This window comes from Panulirus ornatus, chromosome 65 (genome assembly GCF_036320965.1).
Source record: "Panulirus ornatus isolate Po-2019 chromosome 65, ASM3632096v1, whole genome shotgun sequence".
NCBI classification, from domain to species: domain Eukaryota; kingdom Metazoa; phylum Arthropoda; class Malacostraca; order Decapoda; family Palinuridae; genus Panulirus; species Panulirus ornatus.
In genome coordinates this window covers 24,788,541-24,814,034 of record NC_092288.1, presented here as the reverse complement: position 1 = coordinate 24,814,034, position 25,494 = coordinate 24,788,541, and the positions used below count along the sequence as shown (strand labels likewise).

The following is a 25,494-nucleotide window of genomic DNA, read 5'->3' as shown; positions in this document are numbered from 1 at the left end:
AGGCTTAACACCTTCCTGGGATTGAAGCATAGTTGAATATACCATGGGGAACTGCTTCCTTAAAACCTGCTTATTCAGTTTGACCTATGTCCTCAAGGGCTCCAGTGGGGGACGATCCTACTACAACCCAACCTCCACATCTTGGTCTCTACTTTCGCTTAAATCGGCCACACAATCCTCATATTCATCCTCATCTTCATCGTCTGGTAGAGGATCTGGCGCGAGGCAAGATGACTCCTTCTCCCTAACTTTAAAGGTCAACTCCACGATACTTCTTCCCATATAAAGGTTAACTCGCCCATACTGCTGGACATTCTTGAGAAATTCATGGCAGGGGATGTGGGTCTTGGCAACGGTAGTAAAGCCTTGGGCTAACTTGACCTTGACCAAGCCACTCCCGGACGAGGCCAACAACGAGAACTTGTGAGTATACTGTTATGTCAGTTGGTACTGCACCCAGTCCTTGCCTGATACATCAGACCAATCACAGCTCTTCAGATTGAAGGATATCAGAGTGGTCTGCTTGACACATTTAAATATAGATCTTCTTGGTTCTTTTAAGACTAGCTTAAGTTTTCTGGGCCTTGATGCCTTTTTCTGCACTCGGAGACAGCCACCAACATAACACCCGGCCTCGGCTCTCATTTCATCAACTTTAAACATGCTGGGTTTCAAACTATCTGCTTCTCGTTTTTCGATTAATTAAACAAAGCGTCTGTAAGGTTATGAAAAGTCACAACCAAGATGTACATTTAAAGGTAAGTTGCTACAGCGGATATGTTGCCTATGCGTAGATATCAATAGTAAAGATAAACTATATAGTAGATGGAGTAGATAAATAGTAATGGTGGTGGCGGTGGTAGATAAAATGGTTACTTTGATAGTGGAAGAGGGAGATAAATTAGATGGTCGAGAGGTTTGTGAATTCAACGTTGTGTGAATGGAACATAATAACCTTGAGTTCTGTCATAAAGAACATGGGATAAAAGCACTATATACATGAAAAACATAGAACTGCATGACGGGTTTATGCTAAGCAGGAGACAAGAACACAGGATGAAGGAATTATGAGAAGAGTTCAGGAAGGAAGGAAGGAAGTATGGGACAAGTTCTACAAAAGAACTTGGCTGGTTATATCTTCACTACAGTACACCACCTACAGAAGAGAACTTTCATCTAGACTACCTGAAGTGTCTACTGAATGAAGCAGAAGCAGCAAGAAATGATGAAAAAACAGATATCATGAAAATAGCCGCAGTCTGTCATCTTTCCTGGCCTTGGATAAAGTACACTTGTCAAAAGAAAATGGGAAGAGGTACTGCAGAGAGAGGATGAAGATAAATTCGATGTTAGGAGTAATAAAGTAGCAGGACGAACTGTATTAGTACTGGATCCCATATACATATGACAAGAATAGACGTAATGGGATGGGAATGTGGAGTACATATGACAACAGATAGAGGATGCATGTGAGCGAATGAGGCACTTTGTGTTCTTGGCGCTACCTTGCTTATGCGGGAAACGGCGAACAAGAAAAAATGGCAGTCAAGAAGTTGAATGTAGTGAAGGTTTTGTATGCGTATCTGTTTCCAGTTAGAGGGCGTAGTGAAGGTGTAGTTTGCGTATGTCTGCAGTCAGAGGGTGTAGTAAAGGTGTACTTTATATATGTCCCCAGTCAGAGGGTGTAGTGGTGTAGTCTGCGTATACGTCGTCAGAGGGTGCAATGAAGGTGTAGTCTGCGTATTAATCCAGACAGTTGTAGTGAAGGTGTAGTTTGCGTAAGCGTCCAGATAGAGGGTGTAGTGAAGATGTAGTCTGCGTAGACGTCCAGTCAGAGGGCGTAGTGAAGGTGTAGTTTGCGTATGTCTACAGTCATAGGGTGTAGTAAAGGTGTACTTTATGTATATCTCCAGTCACAGGGTGTAGTGAAGGTGTAGTTTGCGTAAACGCACAGTTAGAGGGTGTAGCGAAGGTGTAGTCTGCGTATTAGTCCGACAGTTGTAGTGAAGGTGTAGTTTGCGTAAGCGTCCACACAGAGGGTGTAGTAAAGATGTAGTCTGCGTATACGTCCAGTCAGAGGGTGTAGTGAAGGTGTAGTTTGCGTATACGCACAGTTAGAGGGTGTAGCGAAGGTGTAGCTTGCGTATGAGTCCAGACAGGTGTAGTGAAGGTGTAGTTTGCGTAAGCGTCCAGATAGAGGGTGTAGTGGTGTAGTTTGCGTATACGTCCAGTCAGAGGGTGTAGTGAAGATGTGGTCTGCGTATATGTCCAGTCAGAGGGTGTAGTGAAGATGTAGTCTGCGTATACGTCCAGTCAGACAGTGTAGTGAAGGTGTAGTTTGCGTAAGCGTCCAGATAGAGGGTGTAGTTTGCGTATACGTCCAGTCAGAGGGTGTAGTGAAGATGTAGTCTGCGTATACGTCCAGTCAGAGGGTGTAGTGAAGATGTAGTCTGCGTATACGTCCAGTCAGAGGGTGTAGTGAAGATGTAGTCTGCGTATGCGTCCAGTCAGAGGGTGTAGTGAAGGTGTAGTTTGCGTAAGCGTCCAGATAGAGGGTGTAGTGAAGATGTAGTCTGCGTATACGTCCAGTCAGAGGGTGTAGTGAAGGTGCAGTTTGCGTAAGCGTCCTGATAGAGGGTGTAGTGAAGGTGTAGTTTAGTGAGAGTGAGGCTATGGTGAAGGTCTTCCATGTGACGCTTATGTGTCAGGCAGGTCCGAGAGGGTCAGGTCAGAGGCCATCTGTCTGGACTGTGTAGTGAAGATGAAGTTGTTCATTAAGGATCTTGAAGAGGTGGTTGGAATGAAGGTGGTCCATGAAATGGGTACCTGGCTTAGGCTAGGATCGCCGCTTCCCACGTCAGCGAAGTAGCACCAGGAAACAAACGAAGACCCATCCACTCATACACACACATATACACATACACGCCCATAAACGTAAATATAAATGCATATTAACATATACACATGTAAATACATCTACATAAACATATACACCTATACATATTCATACTTGCTTGCTTTCATCCATTCCCGACGCCACCCCGCCCCACAGGAAACAGCTTTGCTACACTGGATATTCAGGACTTACAAGCTGTCTGTTCTTTATCAATGTTTCTTTCTCACACGTTTTTACTTCATCATATAAAGTGAATTAAATGTCCTATGTGTTGATGTTCACATAATTCTTGAAATACACGAGACATTTCGGGCACACAGACACTGCTAATCTTCATTCAAATTGATTATAAATTATACATCCACTGACCCCGATGCGTCATCAGCTCTGAAACCTTACCCAACCAATCAGCCACATACGCGCGTATGGACTGGCGTTCCGTCACTTGATAGTGGCGTATATAATTACAAAAGCAAAATCATATGCATCAAATTTCAAAACTTTCCTCTATTTGGAAATGAATTAAATCAAAATATAATACGTCCCAGAAGGGCATCCTTGTACACCTACAATATGATTGGTTTTGAAAAATATACTATTTTGCATACCTTGCTGGCCATGTTGAAAATCTATTATGAACCTTTCTTCGTCATTCTTGACCACTTACACATTTATCTGTCCTCTCAACAGTTAAATCATCTTTCATGAATCACTTAACTATCGTTCTGCATATATCAATAATCCGAGAGTTAATCACCAACATATTTTCTACAACAATGTGAACACTAGAATGTACCGCGTGATCCAACATGTGCAAGACTGAGCACAAGCCACGCCCCCTCCGGTTTTTGGCCAATGAAATCTCATTCCTGAGCCAATATGGCTGCCTAATGTTTACATCAAGAGCCAATCACAGCAGACCATTCCGGTCGCTGGCTGTGACGATATAACGCTAGTTTATATATATATATATATATATATATATATATATATATATATATATATATATATATATTTATTTTCTTGGTATTTCCCTGCAGTTGTCATTGTGGCTGACACACGCCGCTCGACAAACTATTCCTGACGACAATTTTTGCTAGCGAACCGGCGAGTAATGAATGACATTTGCCTCACCAGAGTCAAAATCCCATGAGTCTCCTCGTATTGAACATGCCGAGTATATTGATCCTGTATTTCACTTGCCGTATACGAGTAACTTGGTACACATTACCATAATTTGGCAGAGGAAGTATTACCAGCCACCGGAATTTAAAATGAACGGCTGTCAACATCGCCTTATGACTGTGATGTGCCATATTTGTACCAAGTTTCTCCTGTTAGGCTTTGATTCTCAGATGAATTATAAGCGATGACCCTTCTACTATCATTCAAAAATGGCTTATACAGTAGGAGCTGTAACCCGAGCATTGTTATATTACAAGTCTGGAGTGTTGTATCTGGATGGTCGCCAACAACATGTACAGAAAATAATAATAAGGTTGTGTGAGGTGACCCGAATCTCTCACAGACTTGGTGAGGCCTCCAGCGATCGTCTGTGAGTTGTGAGGTCACCAAGTTGTATGTTGTAGGTTGCGGGTTGTAACATTCGTGTTATGTTGGGGGAACTAGGACCAGATCACTCGTGCCCAGTTGGCTCCGTTTAGTGATGGCATAACAAGTGGTTGTCAACCCTTGAAGATGGTTGTTGGTGATGAGGTGTGGAGTGGGGGTGTGAGCAGCGCTGCTGACTCACACAACACAGACTCTCATTTGTGAGTAAATATTAAGAAAAAATTCCGAACACACACAGGAGATGGCCCAACACATTTATGATGGAATAAAAGATTCGGCTTTATAGAAATAGATTAATTATATATATATATATATATATATATATATATATATATATATATATATATATATATATATATATATATATATATATATAACAAACGAATTCATGATATTATAATGTTCATCTGTTCTCCATGATGTTATTTTGTTCTACCTAGTATAGGTACGGTATGGAGTACAATGCCGATAGCGGGGGAAGTCAGTGTTATAAACAGGATTATAAGGACTACGATCCTTTGTTGTCGCTGGGAGGATGGGATTACGTCCTTCGATCACGGCAGGATGGAGGGCATGTGTCAGCCTCCCTGACGAAGGTCTGTCTCTCCCAGGCCTGGCACGACACTGGCAGTGGAGGAGCAGGCATGCCGGGCCCCTCCAGCCGGCCGGGGGAGCTGCCCCCCCTCACATGTGCGTGACCTCGAAGGCTGGGTTGTCGTGGCCTGTCGCACCCCTCACCGTCTGGTCATCCGGGCGCGCCTCCTTCCTTCTACTAATGTGAATGAGAAAGCAAAAGTGACTTTAATGATCTCCTCTCCGCTGAAACGTGACACCACAGTCCCTGATTCACAGTCACCCAGGTACCGTGTGGTGCTAATGTACATGTCACTCAATAGATGGGTGAAAGACGGGTTCGATAGAGAGGTGAAGGGCGTGTTCGATAGATGTGAGGCACGAGACATGTCGTGAACCATTAATAGATGCTCCATCAGGCTGGAGGTTGTGCTCCGAACTGTCACCCAAGACAGCTCATCATTATGGGGGATGAACGAAGAAAACGACGGTGCACAAGTGTTAAAGAAAACGATGGTGAATAGAAAATGCAGTAGCAGTATACCTGACCTAGTACAAGGGTTGTAGCAGAGGATCTGACCTGGTACAAGGGTTGTAGCAGCAGACCTGACCTGGTACAAGAGTTGTAGCAGTAGACCTGACCTGGTACAAGGGTTGTAGCAGTAGACCTGACCTGGTACAAGGGTTGTAGCAGTAGACCTGACCTGGTACAAGGGTTGTAGCAGTAGACCTGACCTGGTACAAGGGTTGTAGCAGTAGACCTGACCTGGTACAAGGGTTGTAGCAGTAGACCTGACCTGGTACAAGAGTTGTAGCAGTAGACCTGACCTGGTACAAGAGTTGTAGCAGTAGACCTGACCTGGTACAAGGGTTGTAGCAGTAGACCTGACCTGGTACAAGGGTTGTAGCAGTAGACCTGACCTGGTACAAGGGTTGTAGCAGTAGACCTGACCTGGTACAAGGGTTGTAGCAGTAGACCTGACCTGGTACAAGGGTTGTAGCAGTAGACCTGACCTGGTACAAGGGTTGTAGCAGTAGACCTGACCTGGTACAAGGGTTATAGCAGCACACCTGACCTGGTACAAGGGTTGTGGCAGTAGACCTGATCTGGTACAAGGGTTGTAGCAGTAGACCTGACCTGGTACAAGGGTTGTAGCAGTAGACCTGATCTGGTACAAGGGTTGTAGCAGTAGACCTGACCTGGTACAAGAGTTGTAGCAGTGGACCTCACCTGGTACAAGGGTTGTAGCAGTAGACCTGATCTGGTACAAGGGTTGTAGCAGTAGACCTCACCTGGTACAATGGTTGTGGCAGTAGACATGACCTGGTACAAGGGTTGTAGCAGTAGAACTCACCTGGTACAAGAGTTGTAGCAGTAGACCTGACCTGGTACAAGGGTTGTAGCAGTGAACCTGACCTGGTACAAGGGTTATAGCAGTAGACCTCACCTGGTACAGGAGTTGTAGCAGTGAACCTGACCTGGTACAAGGGTTATAGCAGTAGACCTCACCTGGTACAAGAGTTGTAGCAGTGAACCTGACCTGGTACAAGGGTTATAGCAGTAGACCTGACCTGGTACAAGAGTTGTAGCAGTAGACCTGACCTGGTACAAGGGTTGTAGCAGTAGACCTCACCTGGTACAAGGGTTGTAGCAGTAGACCTGACCTGGTACAAGAGTTGTAGCAGTGGACCTGACCTGGTACAAGGATTGTAGCAGTAGACCTGACCTGGTATAAGGGTTGTAGCAGTGGACCTGACCTGGTACAAGGGTTGTAGCAGTAGACCTCACCTGGTACAAGAGTTGTAGCAGTAGACCTGACCTGGTACAAGGGTTGTAGCATTAGACCTGACCTGGTACAAGGGTTGTAGCATTAGACCTCACCTGGTACAAGGGTTGTAGCAGTGAACCTGACCTGGTACAAGGGTTATAGCAGTAGACCTGACCTGGTACAAGGGTTGTAGCATTAGACCTGACCTGGTACAAGGGATGTAGCAGTAGACCTCACCTGGTACAAGAGTTGTAGCAGTAGACCTGATCTGGTACAAGGGTTGTAGCAGTAGACCTGACCTGGTACAAGGGTTGTAGCATTAGACCTCACCTGGTACAAGGGTTGTAGCAGTGAACCTGACCTGGTGCAAGGGTTATAGCAGTAGACCTGACCTGGTACAAGAGTTGTAGCAGTAGACCTGACCTGGTACAAGGGTTGTAGCAGTAGACCTCACCTGGTACAAGGGTTGTAGCAGTAGACCTCACCTGGTACAAGAGTTGTAGCAGTGGACCTGACCTGGTACAAGGATTGTAGCAGTAGACCTGACCTGGTATAAGGGTTGTAACAGTGGACCTGATCTGGTACAAGGGTTGTAGCAGTAGACCTGACCTGGTACAAGGGTTGTAGCAGTAGACCTCACCTGGTAAAAGGGTTGTAGCAGTAGAAATTACCTGGTACAAGGGTTGTAGCAGTAGACCTGACCTGGTACAAGGGTTGTAGCAGTAGACCTGACCTGGTACAAGGGTTGTGGCAGTAGACCTGACCTGGTACAAGGGTTGTAGCAGTAGACCTGACCTGGTACAAGGATTGTAGCAGTAGACCTCACCTGGTAAAAGGGTTGTAGCAGTAACCTGACCTGGTACAAGGGTTGTGGCAGTAGACCTGACCTGGTACAAGGGTTGTAGCAGTAGACCTGACCTGGTACAAGGGTTGTAGCAGCAGCTCTGGTTCGTGAAGAAGGTTTCTCCGTCGTGGAGGGAGTCTGGCAGGTCTTGGCGGAGCGTTTCCGGCAGGAGGAGGCTGGACACCATGCCGCTCAGGGCCACCAGCGAGATGATCAGGTAGGGCAGGTAGTGGCCGTACTTCGACTGGTAGAAAACGGGAGGTGGAGGGGGTCAGTCATTACTGGTCGAGCTTTAAAAAAAAAAAAAAAAAAAAAGGGGTTCGTGAGTGTGTCTGGAGGAGGCAAGGATAAGAGGAGGAAGAGAGGGGGTCGAGACTCACCAAGTACACGACGTACGAGGAGAGGGAGGCAGACAAGGCAGCGAGGCTGAGTAGCAGTCCCACAGCCTGGCTCCTGGCCACGGTGGGCACTACCTCCACCGTGTACTGGTGCATCACGTTCATTGTCATGGTGATGAAGAAACGACCAGCGACACACATACCCAGCGACGTCATCTTGCTATCTGCAGACCACACCGCCTCATTTGATCATCATTAACACAGCAGACCGGGTCATTAATCATCATTAACACAGCAGACCGGGTCATTATTCATCATTAACACAGCAGACTGGGTCATTAATCATCATTAACAAAGCAGACTGGATCATCAGTTATCATTAACACAGGAGACAGTCATCAATACGTATTTCTTGAACACAGTTCTGTGCAGTTTTGCCATTCAGAACATAATCATAAGAATATATTTTCTCTATAAGACGACATATAATAATAATAATTACAATAATAATAATAACAATAACAACAACAATAATAGATGAAATGAAAATGAGAATTGTAAATATATAGATGACAAAATATATAGATGACAAAATCTATAGATGACAAAATCTATTGATCACAAAATATATAGATGCCAAAAGGTTTGGGAAGCAGGAGACGAAATGTCGAGTTAGAACACGTTATATACATTTCCATTTGGCCCCTAATCCTGTCTCCACAGCCAAAGGAGATTATCAGTTTTATCTACATTAAAATTCAGTATGATACTGTCCATTCTGTACTACCTGTCCACTGTACAGTACACTGACTTCCATACGTAGTACTGGAGACCCACATGGGGAAGGTAGCGCCAGTAACGGATCATACAGCCTCATTCGTCAGACAGGTTCATTCTCCTGTTACTGTATGTAATGTACCCAGACCAGAACTCACCATCCAGAGCCAAGTCTGAAATCCCTGTTTTCCCTTATCATTCTATATGCCTTGATTTCGCCCACCACGTCGTCCCCTATATATCACATTCTTCCAATTTGTTCTATCCCATATGGGCGCGGTCACCCTCCTTAAATAGAGAGATTCCGATACCTCAAGGCCTCACTATTTCCATCCATCCATCTCCTCAGTCTTTCCTTCCTTCTATCACTTCTTTCACCCGGTCATTGCCTTCACTCCTCCTCGGTCCGTATGACACCAGCTGTGTTCTTACCTCCGTTGATGAAGACTTGAAAGAAATCAATGAGGAAGGTGATGAAGAAGGACCACACAGCTGTGTGGCGACGCCCCAGCCTCTCAGTCGTGACCATAGTGAGCAGGTCAGCTGGCATCTCTGTGAAGCTGGCGAGAGTGAAGCTCACAAAGACATCGAAGCCCAGGTTCTTGGTGTACCTCATGTGGAAGTCGAAGGTAATGGCGAGTGACATCCTGCCAACAGTTACGACAGGGAACGAGATGAGAGACAAGAATGACAACACGGAGACCTAACTCAATAGGTGACAGACAGGGGAAAAAGAAGAAGTCTGGACAGTGGTAATGTTTACAGTCTTCTGAGGATTCTAGCCGACCTGCTCACACTCAGTATGAGAAAAGGATTGTGTGAAGAAATGAGGGGTATGTATCTACCTCATGTGCTGATAACGGAGACAGAATTAGAAAGCAAATGCGTGACTTTCAACAGAAGGAAAATGACTTGAGACACAGCTCTGCTCTGAGCAAATGAGGTCATGTGTAATAAACTCTTTGCATTTCTACGAGAGAGTGAGCTCTGTGCTAGACCAAAGGGAAGGCAGAGTGCATTGTTTGTATCTGGAGTAACAGAAAGCATCTGACACTGTGTCGCACAGGTGACTAATTAAGAAGCTGGATCACCAGGCAGGAATAAGAAGAGAGTCTGCTTTGATGAAGAGTTTGTCTTTGGAAAGTTACAAATGGCGCGTGTCAGTGGAGCCAGTTTTGTTGGCTGAGGCCGTACAGGCAACTGAGGCCCTAATCAAGGCCATTAACGTTATAAACCCTAGCCTAAGCCTGGTAAACATTTACTGACCGTCCCATGTGGGTGGATGAAGATATATACGTTGACCATGGACTGAATGTCGCAACCGGGATTCGAACCTATGCGCTCGACCGTGGGCGGCCCGTGGATGCGTCACGGTGAGGAACGCTAACCCGCTACATCACGGAGGTCGGGAGGAGTGTTACAGGGTTCTGTTCTGGGACCATAACTCTTTTTAATCTATGTAGTTAACTTGCCTGAAGGTGTGGACTCCTACCTGGATATGTTTGTAGACGAGTAGGAAGTTGGAAGGATTGAATCAACTTACGAGGGGACAGACACACACCACAGTTGGTCTGCCACATGGATGGTGAAATTAAACCTGACTAAATGTAGAGTAATGAGGATATGGGACATTACTTAAACGTTCATCCCACTTCCTCTCTCCTCCATAGGTTTAACCATGGAGTAGATCTACTTCTGTAAGTGTTAATAAGCCTTTGGCTGCAATCAATTCAATACACATTCGATTATTCTTAGTAAATATACAATCCCATCATGCTCAAGATATTTCCCTCCATAATGACATTATCGTAAGCCTGGAAGAAACGTAGGATTCCCGAGGCGTGCACATGAAAGTGTAATGTGAACCCGGGACGAAATTGGGATCACCCTTCACGTACACAGAACACCAACCTCCCTCCCTCTCCCCTGGCAAAAGCCGAGACACCACCACCACAGCGACACTGCAGCGACCACTGCTTACCTCCCCAGCTAGGAAGGGTCAGTCAGTGCTGGACCCCACCTGCCATACTCACCACATACCACACAGTCCAAGGAACCTTCTCCGTAACACTGGCGTCTTGAAAAGGTCCAAAACTGATGCAGTGCTTGCCTCTTCCAACGCTTTCTTCTCCACGTACTCCTGACGAAGTAACAGTTATCTATTTATCTATCTATCTATCTATCTATCTATCTATCTATCTATCTATCTATCTATATATATATATATATATATATATATATATATATATATATATATATATATATATATATATACATATTATATTTATCTATTTTGCTTTGTCGCTGTCTCCCGCGTTTGCAGGTAGCGCAAGGAAACAGACGAAAGAATGGCCCAACCCACCCCCATACACATGTATATACATACACGTCCACACACGCAAATATACATACTTATACATCTCAATGTACACATATATATACACACACATACATATACATATATACACATGCACACAATTCATAGTCTGCCTTCATTCATTTCCATCGCCACCTCGCCACACATGGAATAATATCCCCCTCCCCCCTCATATATATATATATATATATATATATATATATATATATATATATATATATATATATATATATATATTACACTTTGTCGCTGTCTCCCACGTTAGCGAGGGAGCGCAAGGAAACAGACGAAAGAATGGCCCAAAGGCCCAACCCACCCACATTCACATGTATACACATGTATACACCTATACATTTCAACGTATACATATATATACATACACAGACATATACATATGAACACATGTACGTAATTCATACTTGCTGCCTTTATTCATTCCCGTTGCTGCCCCGCCACACATGAAATGACAACCCCCTCCCCCCGCATGCGCGCGAGGTAGCGCTAGGAAAAGACAACAAAGGCCACATTCGTTCACACTCAGTCTCTAGCTGTCATGCATAATGCACCGAAACCACAGCTCCCTTTCCACATCCAGGCCCCATAAAACTTTTCATGGTTTACCCCAGACGCTTCACATGCCCTGGTTCAATCCACTGACAGCACGTCGACCCCGGTATACCACATCGTTCCAATTCACTCTATTCCTTGCACGCCTTTCACCCTCCTACATGTTCAGTCCCCAATCGCTCAAAATATTTTTCACTCCAGCTTTCCACCTCCAATTTGGTCTCCCACTTCTCCTCGTTCCCACCACCTCTGACACATATATCCTCTTGGTCAATCTTTCCTCACTCGTTCTTTCCATGTGACCAAACCATTTCAAAGCACCCCCTTCTGCTCGCTCAACCACACTCTTTTTATTACCACACATCTCTCTTACCCTTTCAATACTTACTCGATCAAACCACCTCACACCACATATTGTCCTAAAACATCTCATTTCCAACACATCCACCCTCCTCCGCACAACTCTATCCATAAACCACGTCTCGCAACCGTATAACATTGTTGGAGCCACTATTCCTTTAAACATACCCATTTTTGCTTTCCGAGATAATGTTCTCGACTTCCACACATTTTTCAACGCTCCCAGAACTTTCGCCCCCTCCCCCACCCTGTGACTCACTTGCGCCTCCTTGGTTCCATCCGCTACCAAATCCACTCCCAGATCTCTAAAACACTTCACTTCCTCCAGTTTTTCTCCATTCAAACTAATCTCCCAATTGACTTGTTCCCCAATCCTACTGTACCTAATAACCTTGCTCTTATTCACATTTACTCTCAGCTTTCTTCGTCCTTATGTACTCTTAATCCCTCTCATCACCAATGTTGTGTGGAAGGTCACACACACACACTGACTCACGTGCACTTGTGTGGATGGTCACACATCTAACACACACACACACACACACACAAACTCACGTGCACTTCCTTGATGACATCGGGAGAGAGTGACTTCTGGTTGACTTTGGCGACCTTTTTAATGATGGCCAACGTCTCTTGCACACGACCCTTACTCAGCAGCCACCTAGCAGACTCAGGCAGAAGCCTGAGTAAGAGAGAGAAAGAGAGCGAGTGAGTGAGTGACGTACTCACGAGGAACGAGTCGTGTGAGTCACGTGTTGTGAGATGGAGAGGTTGTGGGCGTCAACAATGTTGTGAAATGGAGAGGTTGTGGGCGTCAACAATGTTGTGAGATGGAGAGGTTGTGGGCGTCAACAACAACGCCCACGTGTGGGTGAGGCGGGGGAGAAATGATAGCTACGTGGGGCCCAAGTGGAGTGATACTTGACAGCCAGTGAAGTGGTGGCCCATCGCTCATCAGCCGTCGCTAACAACCGTTCCCGATGCTCAGGTGGGGAGTACTGTTGGCAAAATTACGACCCCCCCCACCCCCTTGATGCCCTGGTTCAATCCATTGACAGCACGTCAACCCCGGTATACCACATCGTTCTAATTCAATCTATTCCTTGCACGCCTTTCACCCTCCTGCATGTTCAGGCCCCGATCACTCAAAATCTTTTTCACTCCATCTTTCCACCTCCAATTTGGTCTCCCACTTCTCGTTCCCTCCACCTCTGACACATATATCCTCTTGGTCAATCTTTCCTCACTCATTCTCTCCATGTGCCCAAACCATTTCAAAACACCCTCTTCTGCTCTCTCAACCACACTTCTTATTACCACACATCTCTCTTGCCCTTTCATTTCTTACTCGATCAAACCACCTCACACTACATATTATCCTCAAACATCTCATTTCCAACACATCCACCCTCCTCCGCACAACTCTATCTATAGCCCACGCCTCGCAACCATATAACATTGTTGGAACCACTATTCCTTCAAACATACCCATTTTTGTTCTCCGAGATAACGTTCTCGACTTCCACACACTTTTCAACACTCCCAGAACTTTCGCCCCCTCCCCCACCCTATGATTCACTTCCGCTTTCATGGTTCCATCCGCTGCCAAATCCACTCCCAGATATCTAAAACACTTCACTTCCTCCAATTTTTCATCATTCAAACTTATCTCCCAATTGACTTGTCCCTCAACCCTACTGTACCTAATAATCTTGCTCTTATTTACGTTTACTCTAAGCTTTCTCCTTTCACACACTTTACCAAATTCAGTCACCAGCTTCTGCAGTTTCTCACCCGAATCAGCCAACAGCGTTGTGTCATCGGCGAACAACAACTGACTCACTTCCCAAGCCTTCTCATCCACAAGAGAGTGCATACTTGCCCCTCTCTCCAAAACTCTTGGATTCACCTCCCTAACAACCCCATCCATAAACGAATTAAAACCCTGCCGCAGACAGACACCAGCGGGGCAGACAAGATGGCCTCCTGGAGGGTACGTACCATATGAAGAAGATGGAGAGGAACTGGATAGAGTGTATGACGATGGCGAAGTTCGTCCAGTCGGCTAGGCCATAGGCCAACCAGGGCATGAGGCAGCAGGCGAGGGACAAGAAGAGCATCATAGGTACGTTGGTCATGACGGTCCTGTAGGCTGTGCCCACGTACTCCAGCACTGTAGGGGCGAGGGGGATGTCAGAACCATGTGATGCCCAGGGGCGCGTGTTCGTGGGGCGGAGGAGGTCCTAATGTGAGAGGGGAGGGGGATAACACAGGGTGTGACCAAATATACTGGAGGGCATGAGAGGTGGTGTGGTGTGCGACACCACCACTCCACACCAGGTCAAGCACCAGGTCACTGAGGTCAGTGTATCATACAAGGACGAGTTCATCTTTATCCTACCTTAAGGTAACAGCTGGGGGGGGGGGGGGGTGTTACAGGAATCATGACCTGAATGGAGGTCGGTACATAAACGACCACATACGCACATATACATAGCAATACATTTCAACGTATACATACATATACATATATACATGTTTATATTCATACTTACTGCCTTCATCCATTCTCGTCTCACTTGATAACACTTGTACATCAGCTTCCTTAAGCAAGGCAGGCATTTTCCGTTCACTCGTCTTATAAACTTACGTTTGAGAAACTCTCTCCACTGTAACCATTCTCCTGTTACTGGTAGCCAGCCAGTTAGCCAGCTACAGAGCGGCCCACCAAGCTACACCCACCCACACAGGCTTCCCCTGTTAAACCCTGAATCGCCTAAGCTAACTCGAGACTTTCAGAAACAAACTCGCCTCATTTCACAACTTGGCCTGCACCAGGAGGGATGGTGTCGTGTACCCGGACACAGCAAAATAGGTGAAGTTACGAGTTTTAATGAACACTTTCATGCACCAGCCCCTGACGAAGCCATGGGAGATAATGAAAGCTTAACTGCCTTTAACTGTCCAACCATCAGTAAAGGTTTTACCTCTGCTTCCCATCGCTCGTCATGACCATGAGACGTATGAACGCAACAGACAAACTTCAGTGACCTTTCTTACCGTACTTTTCTCTCTCAGAACTTAACAGATAGAATACAAAAAGGGTTTTTCAAGAACCTACATTCAACATGAACATGGGGACGTGTCGTGGGCGTAACTTACATAGGATCAGTCCTATACCGTACAGCTGTTCGTAGGTGTGGCCCACGACGAACCTAAGGACACAGAACATGACGAAGGAGGTGCTGAAGGCGGATACGACGCCGGCCACGGCGCCCAGCAGGTTACAGAACACGACCAGCGGGAGTCGTCCCCAGCGGTCCGCTGCCCAGCCCAGTAGCGACGACCCGATCATCGATCCCAGATAGAAGAGGGTCTGGGCCAAGGGAGGTTTCCAGTCCTCGTCACACACCCAGTCCAGCTGAGGAACATAACATCACCTAGTCAGAAAAGATAGTGTGCGACCCTGTGCACAACCTCCACAACAAGTCAATAACATAGAAAATAAGAATAGGTCCCCCAACGCCTCACTTCCACACAGCACCGTCTGGACTCCTGCACCATCAAACATGCCCAGCTTGGCTTTTCTTCTCGCCTCAGTGCTCCCAGAACTTTCCCCCCCTTACCCACCCTATGGCTTCCTTCATCTTCCGTGGTACCATCCGCGACCATGTCCACTCCCAGGTACGTGTACTATACACGGGAGAGATGGGGGTGCGAGTGGCGGGTTCAGCAGTTACCTTAGACCTGGTTTGGGGTTAGGGAAGTAGTCTGGGAGTATATGAGGTTACAGCTGTGACTGTGACTAAAAGTTAATGACGTGGGAGACAGAGGGAGCACTACCTGCAGGTGTTGCTGTACCCATCACATGGTAGTTACAGGTCCGATCAGGTAATGGTGAGAAAGTTTATTAATCATGTCCAAAGTACAGGGCAACTTTATCAAGGTAAGGAGATGGTTCGGCTGAACCTGACATGTGAGGTGATAGAAGGGTGGAAGAGAGGTGGGGGGACAGCTGTGAGTGCAACGATATCAACTAGATGGTGAGAATCAGAGCTGTGGAGTGGAGAGGGGAAGCTGTCATAGGTGTGAGGTGATGGTGAGGTCGTACCTGAGGTGATGGTGGGGTCGTACCTGTGAGGTGATGGTGGGGTCGTACCTGTGAGGTGATGGTGGGGTCGTACCTGTGTGGTGATGGTGGGGTCGTACCTGTGAGGTGATGGTGGGGTCGTACCTGTGAGGTGATGGTGGGGTCGTACCTGTGAGGTGATGGTGGGGTCGTACCTGTGAGGTGATGGTGGGGTCGTACCTGTGAGGTGATGGTGGGGTAGTACAGAGAGTAGTTGTAGGTCCAGCCGTGGGTGCAGGTTGTGACAGGCCAGGTCGGGTCAGGTTGATGGTTCGCGTTCAGCATCACCTGTTGAGACGACACAGGTCACCATTACACCACCCAGGTCACCTCTCGTCTCGGGTCACCTCTCGTCTCGGGTCACCTCTCGTCTCGGGTCACCTCGCTGTTACAACGCCAACACCATTCCTTCTCAAGTGGGGTCAACCTAAAGGTCATATGAGATGGTCCTTTAGGTGGGTCACAAAGGCACACGGACCCTTGACCTACAGGTCGTGGGGTCTGTTAAAGTGGGTCTGGTCTCTGTTTAAAAAAAAAAAAAGTGTAACATTGTACTGACCCTCACAGCTAGTGTTATCCTCGTACCCCCCCCCCCCAAGCCGTAACGTAACAAAGGTGACGTAACACCTTGTTACGCAAAGACCCAGCTCATCCGGGTAGCGGACCACTGTCCTCCGCTGTCTACCACTCTCGCTATAATGACCTGGAGAGTTAATGGTGAGGTTAACCACTGGTTAAAATGTTTCCGTCACCACTTGGGAAGACCCAGTGGAAATCAATGAACAAAGACCCACTGTGATTCCTTCCCTCAACAGTGGCTTACACAGTCCATTGGTTTAGCCTTGCTGACCATGAGTTAGCACGGGCCCGCCCGCCCGCCAGGCCCCAGGTCCACAAGGGTTCCAATTCTGGTGCTCGGCTGCAGTCGTCAGCCCACACCCAACCCCAGCTGTTCATCCTCTCCTCAGGGCTGGTCGATACATGGGTACCTACTTGCCTTAGTGGTGTGTGTGTGTGTGTCTGTGTGTGTGTAGAAGTAATGAAGGCAAAAATGATGATCAAAATATATTTGTCCTCACGATCCTTCATTTACGTAACGTCATCCTGCTGTACAGTTCATAATGTTAACTACCAGGTCACTTTATAATGTTAACTACCAGGTCACTTTATAATGTTAACTACCAGGTCACTTTATAATGTTAACTACCAGGTCACTTTATAATGTTAACTACCAGGTCACTTTATAATGTTAACTACCAGGTCACTTTATAATGTTAACTACCAGGTCACTTTATAATGTTAACTACCAGGTCACTTTATAATGTTAACATCCAGGTCACTTTATAATGTTAACTACCAGGTCACTTTATAATGTTAACTACCAGGTCACTTTATAATGTTAACTTCCAGGTCACTATAATGTTAACTACCAGGTCACTTTATAATGTTAACTTCCAGGTCACTTTATAATGTTAACTACCAGGTCACTATAATGTTAACTACCAGGTCACTATAATGTTAACTACCAGGTCACTTTATAATGTTAACTTCCAGGTCACTACATTATGTTAACTACCAGGTCACTTTATAATGTTAACTACCAGGTCACTTCATAATGTTAACTACCAGGTCACTTCATAATGTTAACTACCAGGTCACTTTATAATGTTAACTTCCAGGTCACTACATTATGTTAACTACCAGGTCACTTTATAATGTTAACTACCAGGTCACTTCATAATGTTAACTACCAGGTCACTTTATAATGTTAACTACCAGGTCACTTCATAATGTTAACTACCAGGTCACTTCATAATGTTAACTACCAGGTCACTTTATAATGTTAACTTCCAGGTCACTACATTATGTTAACTACCAGGTCACTTTATAATGTTAACTACCAGGTCACTTCATAATGTTAACTACCAGGTCACTACATTATGTTAACTACCAGGTCACTTCATAATGTTAACTACCAGGTCACTTTATAATGTTAACTACCAGGTCACTTTATAATGTTAACTACCAGGTCACTTTATAATGTTAACTACCAGGTCACTTTATAATGTTAACTACCAGGTCACTTCATAATGTTAACTACCAGGTCACTTCATAATGTTAACTACCAGGTCACTTTATAATGTTAACTTCCAGGTCACTACATTATGTTAACTACCAGGTCACTTTATAATGTTAACTACCAGGTCACTTCATAATGTTAACTACCAGGTCACTTTATAATGTTAACTACCAGGTCACTTCATAATGTTAACTACCAGGTCACTTTATAATGTTAACTTCCAGGTCACTACATTATGTTAACTACCAGGTCACTTTATAATGTTAACTACCAGGTCACTTCATAATGTTAACTACCAGGTCACTTCATAATGTTAACTACCAGGTCACTTTATAATGTTAACTTCCAGGTCACTACATTATGTTAACTACCGGGTCACTTTATAATGTTAACTACTAGGTCACTTTATAATGTTAACTACCAGGTCACTTCATAATGTTAACTACCAGGTCACTTTATAATGTTAACTTCCAGGTCACTACATTATGTTAACTACCAGGTCACTTCATAATGTTAACTACCAGGTCACTTTATAATGTTAACTTCCAGGTCACTACATTATGTTAACTACCAGGTCACTTTATAATGTTAACTACTAGGTCACTTTATAATGTTAACTACCAGGTCACTTTATAATGTTAACTACCAGGTCACTTTATAATGTTAACTACCAGGTCACTTTATAATGTTAACTACCAGGTCACTTTATAATGTTAACTACCAGGTCACTTTATAATGTTAACTACCAGGTCACTTTATAATGTTAACTACCAGGTCACTTTATAATGTTAACTACCAGGTCACTTTATAATGTTAACTACCAGGTCACTTTATAATGTTAACTACCAGGTCACTTTATAATGTTAACTACCAGGTCACTTTATAATGTTAACTACCAGGTCACTTTATAATGTTAACTACCAGGTCACTTTATAATGTTAACTACCAGGTCACTTTATAATGTTAACTACCAGGTCACTTATAATGTTAACTACCAGGTCACTTTATAATGTTAACTACCAGGTCACTTATAATGTTAACTACCAGGTCACTTTATAATGTTAACTACCAGGTCACTTTATAATGTTAACTACCAGGTCACTACATTATGTTAACTACCAGGTCACTTTATAATGTTAACTACCAGGTCACTTTATAATGTTAACTTCCAGGTCACTTTATAATGTTAACTACCAGGTCACTATAATGTTAACTACCAGGTCACTTATAATGTTAACTACCAGGTCACTTTATAATGTTAACTTCCAGGTCACTACATTATGTTAACTACCAGGTCACTTTATAATGTTAACTACCAGGTCACTTCATAATGTTAACTACCAGGTCACTTCATAATGTTAACTACCAGGTCACTTTATAATGTTAACTTCCAGGTCACTACATTATGTTAACTACCAGGTCACTTTATAATGTTAACTACCAGGTCACTTCATAATGTTAACTACCAGGTCACTTTATAATGTTAACTACCAGGTCACTTCATAATGTTAACTACCAGGTCACTTCATAATGTTAACTTCCAGGTCACTTTATAATGTTAACTACCAGGTCACTTTATAATGTTAACTACCAGGTCACTTTATAATGTTAACTACCAGGTCACTTATAATGTTAACTACCAGGTCACTTTATAATGTTAACTACCAGGTCACTTTATAATGTTAACTACCAGGTCACTTTATAATGTTAACTACCAGGTCACTTTATTATGTTAACTAACAGGTCACTTTATAATGTTAACTACCAGGTCACTTTATAATGTTAACTACCAGGTCACTTCATTATGTTAACTACCAGGTCACTTCATAATGTTAACTACCAGGTCACTTTATAATGTTAACTTCCAGGTCACTACATTATGTTAACTACCAGGTCACTTTATAATGTTAACTACTAGGTCACTTTATAATGTTAACTACCAGGTCACTTTATAATGTTAACTACCAGGTCACTTTATAATGTTAACTACCAGGTCACTTTATAATGTTAACTACCAGGTCACTTTATAATGTTAACTACCAGGTCACTTTATAATGTTAACTACCAGGTCACTTTATAATGTTAACTACCAGGTCACTTTATAATGTTAACTACCAGGTCACTTTATAATGTTAACTACCAGGTCACTTTATAATGTTAACTACCAGGTCACTTTATAATGTTAACTACCAGGTCACTTTATAATGTTAACTACCAGGTCACTTTATAATGTTAACTACCAGGTCACTTTATAATGTTAACTACCAGGTCACTTTATAATGTTAACTACCAGGTCACTTTATAATGTTAACTACCAGGTCACTTTATAATGTTAACTACCAGGTCACTTTATAATGTTAACTACCAGGTCACTTTATAATGTTAACTACCAGGTCACTTTATAATGTTAACTACCAGGTCACTTTATAATGTTAACTACCAGGTCACTACATTATGTTAACTACCAGGTCACTTTATAATGTTAACTACCAGGTCACTTTATAATGTTAACTACCAGGTCACTTTATAATGTTAACTACCAGGTCACTTTATAATGTTAACTACCAGGTCACTACATTATGTTAACTACCAGGTCACTTTATAATGTTAACTACCAGGTCACTTTATAATGTTAACTACCAGGTCACTTTATAATGTTAACTACCAGGTCACTTGATTCAACAGACTGACGATGCCTGATGAACCCAGACGGTGTCGTGCACAACCATAACATGTAATTGAACTACTTTTAAGCTACTTGTGTGTGTGTCACATGCGCGCGCACGCACGCACGCACACACACACACACACACACACACACACACACACACCTTACAACACACACTGACTTTACAAAATGTTAACATATTGGAGCTGGTGCCTATGTAGCAGCGGCTGGTGCCTATGTAGCAGCAGCTGGTGCCTATGTAGCAGCAGCTGGTGCCTATGTAGCAGCAGCTGGTGCCTATGTAGCAGCAGCTGGTGCCTACGTAAGCCAGGCACTTCTACCACACATGTCTGCTCATAACACCATGCGCTCCCTCAGCAGACGACGATGGTCCGTTGGTTGTAGACCCCTGGCGGACACAACCACACGACGATGGTACACAACCCACGTCCTCACTGGCAACTGAGACACGTCATGGCTCGTGTCGGGTGAAAACACACACACACACACACACACACACACACACCACACACACACACACACGACGTAGCTCTGAACCCGTCAGAAGGGACACGCCCTACGCATTACCTGGGTCCGGTTGACGTCGTATCTGGCACAGGAGTGAAAGTCGTCGCTGCCGCCCTTCAGCCGAGGGACGGTCAGGACCTTCAGCTGGTGGGGCGTCAGGTTGAGGGCGAGGAGGTCAGGAGGGGCGCTACACCAGTGAGGCGGGGTTAGCGTCATGAAAAACTGACCGTAAACCACAGTGGCCAGGTAGACACTCATCAAACAATTAGCAAGAAGAAGCACCTGGAACAGAAATTGCTTTTTTTTACTAACGATAGTTTGAATCAAGTCTTTTCTGTACCCCAATAACTTTCTTACCCTCCAAACCAACAGACGTCTGTATGTTTTACTCGTTAAGGCAACCCGGTCTTCGTAACCAGTTCGACTCCCGGCAGGTAGTCGTAACACGGAACAGAACCGTGGTGTAAACTTTCCAAGTTTACTCTTTCGGGATCCGGCCCAGAAGGGACACGATGTGTGGTAGCCACATCAGAACAACATTGAACAAAAGGATCAATCAACACGCAACGTACGTGTCACTGGTTGCCAAACATGTATATAGAATCTAGAAATAAAATACATTTTTTATTATGTCTCCAAGTTTTCCATACAAGATCTGAACACCAACTATAGATTAAGTTCGATGAAAGATAAGATTCAAAGTGTCCTGTAGCTTTTAAGCTGCGCTACTTCCGGTAGCAGGAAAATGCTGGTCTCCTTTACAGTAAGGAGTTTCTCGATTAGACTATATTGTCAAAAGACCATGATACAGCCTTATTCAAAATAACTACACATCCGGTCTAACTATATGTAAATGAGGGCTGGGGTGAGAGAGTATCATTAAACTTAAGGAGGATAAAGAGATGTTTTGGAAGGAGATAAAGAACGTGCGGAAGACAAGGGAACAAATGGGAACATCGGTAAAGGAGGCTAATGGGGAGGTGATAACAGATAGTGAAGGAGTGAGGAGATGAGGGAGTATTTTGAAGGTTTGTTGAATGTCTCTGATGATAGAGTGGCAGACATAGGGTGTTCTGGTCGAGGTGGTGTGCGAAGTGAGAGGGTCAGGGAGAATGATATGGTTAAGAGAGTAAAGGAAGTGAAAGCCTTGCGGAAGATGAAATCCGGCAAGGCAGCAGAGTGGATGGTACTGCTGTAGAATTTAATAAGAGAAAGGGGGTGACTGTGTTGTTGACTAGCTGGAAAGGATATTCATTGTATGTATGGCTCATGGTGAAGTGCCTGAGGATTAGCGGAATGCCTGTATAGACCATTATACAAAGGCAAAGGGGATAAAGGTGAGTGTTCAGACTACAGAGGCATGAGTTTGTTGAGTACTCCTAGAAAATTGGGAGGGTATTGATTGAGAGTGAAGACATGTACAGAACATCAGATTGGGGAAGAGCAGTGTGGTTTCAGAAGTGTTAGAAAATGTATGGCTCAGGTGTTTGCTTTGAAGAATGTATGTGAGAAATACTTAGAAAAACAGACGGATCTGTATGTGGCATTTACGGATCTGGAGAAGGCATATGATATGGTTGATAGAGATGTTTTATGGAAGGTCTTAAGAGTATATGGTGTGGGAGGTAAGTTGTTAGGAAACAATGAAAAGTCCATCAAGGGTGTAAGGCATGTGTGCGAGTAGGAAGACAAGAGAGATTGGTTCCCAGGGAACGTCTGTCTGCGGCAGGGGTGTGAGATGTCCCCATGGCTGTTTAATTTATGGATGGTGCGGTTAGGGAGGAAAATACAAGAGTTTTGGAGAGAGGGACGAGGATGCAGTCTGTTGTGGATGAGAGGGCGTGGGAAGCGAGTCAGTTGTTGTTTGCTTATGATACAGCGCTGGTGGCTGATTCGGGCGAGAAACTGCAGAAGCTGGTGACTGAGTTTGGAAAAGTGTGTGAAAGGAGAAAGTTTAGAGTAAATGTGAATAAGAGCAAGGTTATTAGGTTCAGTAGGGTTGAGGGATAAGTCACTTGGGAGGTAAGTTTAAATGGAGAAAAATTGGAGGAAGTAAAGTGTTTTAGACATCTGGGAGTGGACTTACCAGCGAATATAACCATGGAAGCGGAAGAGTCACAGGGTGGGGGAAGGGGGGGAGGGGACGAAGGTTCTGAGAGCGATGAGGAATGTGTGGAAGTCGAGAACATTATCTCGGAGAGCTAAAATGGGTATGTTTAAAGGAATAGTGGTTCCAACAATGTTATATGGTTGCGAGGCATGGGCTATAGATAGGGCTGTACGGAGGAGGGTGGATGTGTTGGAAATGAAATGTTTGAGGACAATATGTGGTGTGAGGTGGTTTGATCGGGTAAGTAAAGAAAGGGTAAGAGAGATGTGTGGTAATAAAAAGAGTGGTTGAGAGCGCAGAAGAGGGTGTTTTGAAACGGTTTGGTCACATGGAGAGAATGAGTGAGGAAAGATTGAGAAAGAGGATATATGTGTCAGAGGTGGAGGGAACAAGGAGTAACAAAAGACGGAGGTGTAAGGATGAAGCGAAAAAGTTTTTGAATGATCGGGGTCTGAACATACAGGAGGGGGAGAGGGGTGCAAAGAATAGAGTGAATTGGAATGATGTGATATACCGGGGTCGACGTGCTGTCAATGGAATGAACCAGGGCATGTGAAACGTCTGGGGTAAACCATGGAAAGGTCTATGGGGTTTGGATGTGGACAGGGAGCTGTGGTTTCGGTGCATTACATATGACAGCTAGAGACTCAGCGTGAACAAATGTGGCCTTTATGTCTGTTTTCCTAGCGTAACCTGCGAGTCCACGGGAAAATAAAACACGATAAGTTGCCTAGTGCACTTTCGTATAATAATCACATCATCAGGGGAGATACAAGGAAGAAATATAACAGTCACTTGATATACAAGGAAGAGACGTAGCTACGACGCCATTTGGTAAACAAGTGGCTACCCGTATGAGGGTCGGGTACGTTCTAGTCTGGCACATGCTTATCACAAATTCATTATGTGGACCAGAATACAGAATAGAGAATAGAAGAAGATACTGCCATCGTGCCGTTATTCTTGCTAACAATACTTACCAGAGATTATTATTTGATAGTTGATGATGTTCATGGGAGATTACCATGGGGGCCCATAGCCATGGTTTAAGTAAAACCCTTAATTTAGATATTAATAACCCAACTAAGACAAAGGACCATTAAGCATACTTTGACTACTCACTTCCCTGTAGGTGAAGGAAAAGTCAATAACTTTACGTTTAACACCTAAACAGAATGGCATAGGTACACATAACCTGACAATTAAATGTGCGTAAACACGTTCTATCTGGATGCGTAAACATGTAACGTCTGCAATCTTAATATCCAACTGGTTACAACACTTTTAACATCATCATTATATACGGGTCCGCGGACGTTTACTTGATATCAAATATCTTAAAGCTACTCACAGTATCAGAAACAATATGGTATGCATCCTAAAGCAAATGCCAATAGTAACTAAACATCTAATTCACAATGGCAAGGGACATCGTGTTCTCTGGTGGTAAAAGTTCACTTGTGTGACACATGATCTTAGCTGGATGTTCAGTAGCTGGGCTGGAGCCGGGTCTCTGGACGTGAGTGTGTCTGTAGCCAAGTAATGGTCCACACGTCCCCCACGTCAGGCTGGTCTGTCCTCGTGTTTCCTACGACGGCGCTGAGTCCAGCACGCCAGGAGGTGCTCACCTCACACAAGCTGCCCTCCTCACCTCACACAAGCTGCCCTCCTCACCTCACACAAGCTGCCCTCCTCACCTCACACAAGCTGCCCTCCTCACCTCACACAAGCTGCCCTCCTCACCTCACACAAGCTGCCCTCCTCACCTCACACAAGCTGACCTCCTCGCCTCACACAAGCTGCCCTCCTCACCTCACACAAGCTGCCCTCCTCACCTCACACAAGCTGCCCTCCTCACCTCACACAAGCTGCCCTCCTCGCCTCACACAAGCTGCCCTCCTCACCT

The 25,494-nt window shown here is 44.6% G+C and overlaps 1 protein-coding gene across 4 annotated transcripts in view; it reads right to left on the bottom strand.

Annotated features, from left to right (window-relative positions):
• Positions 1–740: 740 nt before the first annotated feature.
• LOC139746552 (organic cation transporter protein-like) overlaps positions 741–25,494 on the bottom strand; it is a 38,665-nt gene continuing 13,911 nt past the window's right edge. The window contains exons 3-12 of one of the 4 annotated variants that reach the window (XM_071657903.1): positions 21,539–21,760; positions 16,383–16,490; positions 15,236–15,494; positions 14,075–14,246; positions 12,629–12,755; positions 10,803–10,909; positions 9,202–9,416; positions 8,035–8,216; positions 7,729–7,898; positions 741–5,240 (exon numbers count right to left, since the gene is read on the bottom strand). In XM_071657903.1, coding sequence (XP_071514004.1) covers positions 5,153–5,240; positions 7,729–7,898; positions 8,035–8,216; positions 9,202–9,416; positions 10,803–10,909; positions 12,629–12,755; positions 14,075–14,246; positions 15,236–15,494; positions 16,383–16,490; positions 21,539–21,760 — 1,650 coding nt within the window. In that variant the 3' untranslated portion in view covers positions 741–5,152. The remainder of the gene's footprint in view (positions 5,241–7,728; positions 7,899–8,034; positions 8,217–9,201; positions 9,417–10,802; positions 10,910–12,628; positions 12,756–14,074; positions 14,247–15,235; positions 15,495–16,382; positions 16,491–21,538; positions 21,761–25,494) is intronic. The other 3 variants (XM_071657904.1, XM_071657906.1, XM_071657905.1) reach the window with 3 other exon arrangements.